At 32.2% G+C, this 4636-nt stretch overlaps 1 protein-coding gene across 1 annotated transcript in view; it reads left to right on the top strand.

Moving 5' to 3' along the window:
* The first annotated feature begins 1241 nt into the window (after positions 1-1241).
* Positions 1242-4636, top strand: part of LOC118767485 (mucin-2-like) — an 89450-nt gene continuing 86055 nt past the window's right edge. Inside the window, exon 1 of the mRNA XM_036512115.1 lies at positions 1242-1347. Within this exon, the coding sequence (XP_036368008.1) occupies positions 1242-1347 (106 nt within the window). The remainder of the gene's footprint in view (positions 1348-4636) is intronic.

Genomic DNA, 4636 nt, shown 5'->3' with positions numbered 1-4636 from the left:
AATGCTTTAGCCCGAAGGCCGCGGCCATGCTGGGGCACCACATACAGATGCATACAAATATAAATACAGATGCATACAAATATATACATACGGGCATATGGCGTAGTGGTTAAGAGCGCGGGCTATTAACCCCAAGATTCCGAGTTCGATTCCAGGCAGTGACCTTGATAATAATAATAATAATAATAATAATAATAATAATAATAATAATAACAACAACAACAATAACATCAAAAATACCTTAGGAATGAGAACCAAGATTCGAAATTTCCCCGAGACACCTGATGAAGGCTGGAGGGTATATCAGCCGAAACGTTGTGCTAACAACAGACAAGATGAGGACAAATATCTGTCAAATGTAAATAATGTAAAATATATACATATGTACAAATATATATACATGCAAACATGTATGCAGTCAAAAGAGCAGCGCGTTTTGCACACGCCATTCTTTGGTATGTGTGTGAGAGTGGTATGTGTGTGTGTGTGTGAGTGAGTGTATGTGTGTATATATATATATATATATATATATATATATATATAAGTCCCATGTGTGATTATTTCAACTACCAGCCTTTAAGATGGTGCCCCAGCTTGGCCGAAGTCCATGACGTATGTAAATCTACGTATGTACACATATGTATTTACAAACACACGTAAACTACACACACACTTCTTTTATTATTTATCTTTTATGTGCTTCAGTCATTGGACTTCGGCCAAGCTGGGGCACCATCTTAAAGGCTGGTAGTTGAAATAATCACCCATGGGACTTATTATTTAAGCCTGTTACTTATTCGATCAGCCAAGTTACGCGGACGCAAACGAACTAGCACTGGCTGTCAAACGTTGGAGGGTAACGCATAGAAACCCATGGATACGCACAATCTCTCTCTCTCTCTCTCTCTCTCACAAACACACTCATTTAATATAAATATATATATATATACACACACATACATATACATACATACATTCATACATACATACATATATATATATATATATATATATGGGTAGGAGTGTAGACAGGAAGCAGGTAGGAGTGTAGACAGGAAGCAGGTGTCAGATGAAGAGAGAAGAGGAGGAGTTATATGAAGAAAAGTGGGGAGTTGAGCCCATGTGATGCAAAGGAGCGAAGATTGAAGATTAATACCTGTTCGCAGCAAAGGCGGGAGTCCAGATGGCCCCTGTCCAAAGACAAACCAAACACAGGCAGGTGAATGACCGGTAGACCGGAAATGGCGCGAGACCGGGGTGTCATTGCCGAGTCTAATGTCTCGGAGATTCTCTGCGAACCGGTCAGCCAAGCGGCGTCCCGTTTGACCGATGTACAGAGCAGAAAGAGTAGGAGATGCACTAAATTGCATTGCTAGAAGTGCATGTAAAGGAGTCGGTGATATGATAGGGACGATGATGGGTGCCTGTGTGGATGGTGGTATTGGCGAAGTAGGAGCAAGTGCAGCAGCGTGGATGGGTTCAGGGGAACGAACCAGGTTATGAGGTGGGATTTGGGAAGAAACTGTGGACCAGGAGATCGCACAGGTTGTGAGCTCGTTTGAAATATACCTATATATGCATACACATACATACACACATACACCAACACATACACGCACGCACACACTGAAAGTCATACACATCATTCACTTTCATTAATGATTAATTTCGTAATTCTGTATATAACCTTTGCTGTTTGTTTGACACAATGTAGTTCCAAAATTCACTTTTATCGAGGTTTCCATACTATATCAGTCTCGTTAATAGGATACGCTTTTTCTGGGGGAGGGGGCTTCTGTAGTTTCCCTTTGGTAGTGGCCAGTTGTCATGTTTGCTGTTTTTTCCTACCAAAATCTGATCGTTTCTCTGAATTCCACATTATCAAGCACATCAGTTAAATTGGCCATATGTGCACAATCTCTTTCATAGACTAACTATGCATTAACAATACCACATTTGCAATGTACTGTCCAACGCAATATAAAGCGAAACAAGAGAAAAAGTATTAGAAGATAATACATCCATTCTACAGTTACCATTAAACATAGACGTTGCTGTTGTAATATACGTCACAGTACAAAGATAAAATGAACATTCATTAATATACGCATGTCAGAGAAAGTAAGCACGTGACTGATGATGTTTAATCTAGGATTTTATAAGATGCGGTAGAAATTGCATAAAAGTCGTTCACAATGAAAACGAAACTACAGGAGCCAACACAAAGCAAATGTCCTGATGATAATTTGAAATATATTATCTTCATACATAGTCTCTGTCTATTTCAACTCCATTTATTCCCTCTCTCTCTCTCTCTCTCTCTCTCTCTCTCTTACACACACATGCATATATATAAGTTGAAATAGAGTAAATTACTGAATTTAATTCTTTGGGCAAAACTGAAACAGCTGTAAGAGAACATGTTAAGTTTTAGCGGTTAATAAATTATATTAAAGTTACATTGGCATCTTTTCAATTTTTAAAATTTATATATATATATATATCTATCAAGCAGAAATACGGTTCTAAGAATTTTGAGTATATATATTATGATATATATATATATATATTATTATATATATATATATGTGTGTGTGTGTGTGGGTGTGATCAAGAAGAAATACGGTTCTAAGAATTCAGCGTAAACACTACAGCCGAGGAACCAGTTATCAGGTCGAACGGTAATTAAATTACGACGTAATTTGACAGAGTGATAATATTGAAAATTCAGGATATATCATTAGCATTTTTCCGAATGCGGAATATATAATAAGTAAAAAAGAGAAAAATAGAACAGAAAAAGGAAACTTGTGCGAAGCAAAATATTTTACTAATTTCTTAGAGATTACAGCCGTTTCATAATTTACTCCCGGTGACATCATTAAAATTGGTGCATAGGTTTATATACAATGCACACAACTCTACCTTTCTATCTATCTATATATATACTATATTCTATCTATCTATCATATCTATCTATCTCTCGCTGTATATATATATATATATATATATATATATATATATATATATATATAGATAGTAATACACACACACATATTATATATACATACATATATATATATATAATATATATGCATGTATGTCGTTGTGTGTATCCACGTGTATGTACGTATGACACTATATACGATATAAAAAATTCATACGACATACACATATTATCTATAAATACATATATGGTATATATATAGTATTATGGATATATATATGTGTGTGATATATATATATATATATAATTTCAACAATTGAGGCAAAATTAATTAATTATTAATCAATTCACCAAGTGTCAGTATGCAAAGGGACCATTCAAGGCAATTCAAATTATTACATTATATAAAAGGGCTTAGTAAAATAAATATTTGCCGCATACTGAACTCATTAGAAATAGCAGCTAAAAAACTTTTTATGCTATTTCTAATACTTAAGAAAAATATCTCTCATATATAGTGTTTGCTGTATTCAACTTGAATTAAGCAAACACTATATATGAGAGAGATTTTCTTTAAGTATTAGAAATAGCCTTAAAAAAGTTTTTTAGCTGCTATTTCTAATGAGTTCAGTATGCGGAAAAGTTATTTATTTTACTAATATATTTTATATAATGTAATAATATATATATATTATATGTATATATACACACACATATGTATGTGCGTGTGAGAGAGAGAAAATGAGAGAAAGACAAAGTGAAAGAAGCAAGGGAGAACTACTAAAAGACGCCGTTCTATTAAACAGATTATTCAAAGAATATCGCGAAAAATCCGAAGAGTATTAACGACAGAAACGACGACGATGACAACAACAATAACAACACCTACAATAGCAACAACAATGGTAATAACAATGAGAAGAATCGAAAATAAAAACAAAAAAAATAGATCTAAAATATTATTTATTAGATGTATTTTGTGTTATTTTTCTTCATTTTTTTCTGGGTTTTTTTGTATTTTTACTATTTCCTTTCCTATTCACTCACACACAAAACTTTCATCTCTCTTTCTCTGTCTTCCTAATATATATATTATATATATATAATATATATATATATATATATATATATATATATACATACATACATACATGCATAATACATACATCTAGACATACATGTATACCTATATATATACACGACACACATACACATATATATTATATATTACATATATATGTATGTATATATATGGTATATATATGTATATACATAAAATATATATATACATACATGCATAATACATACATCTAGACACACATGTATACCTATAATATATACATGCACACATACACATATATATACATATATAGTATATATATATATATATATATATATATATATATATAATATATATATATATATATATAGTATTGTATATATATAGATATTACATTAAATATATATATATACATATATATAAATATATACATACATATATATATATATATATATATATATATACATACACACATTTTTCTCTACTTTCTTCTAGGCTAAACGTCCATATGTAAGCTATTAATACGGGTGTGGCTATCTGTCTGACTGTCAGGCTGTATAGTTGTTCTTGTTGCTGTTGCTGCTGCTGCTGCTGTTGTTGTTGTTGTTGTTGTTGTTGTTGTTGTTTTT

Source organism: Octopus sinensis, linkage group LG22, assembly GCF_006345805.1.
Source record: "Octopus sinensis linkage group LG22, ASM634580v1, whole genome shotgun sequence".
NCBI classification, from domain to species: domain Eukaryota; kingdom Metazoa; phylum Mollusca; class Cephalopoda; order Octopoda; family Octopodidae; genus Octopus; species Octopus sinensis.
Note: the sequence above shows the minus strand (reverse complement) of the source record. Positions and strands in the feature narration are given on the sequence as shown.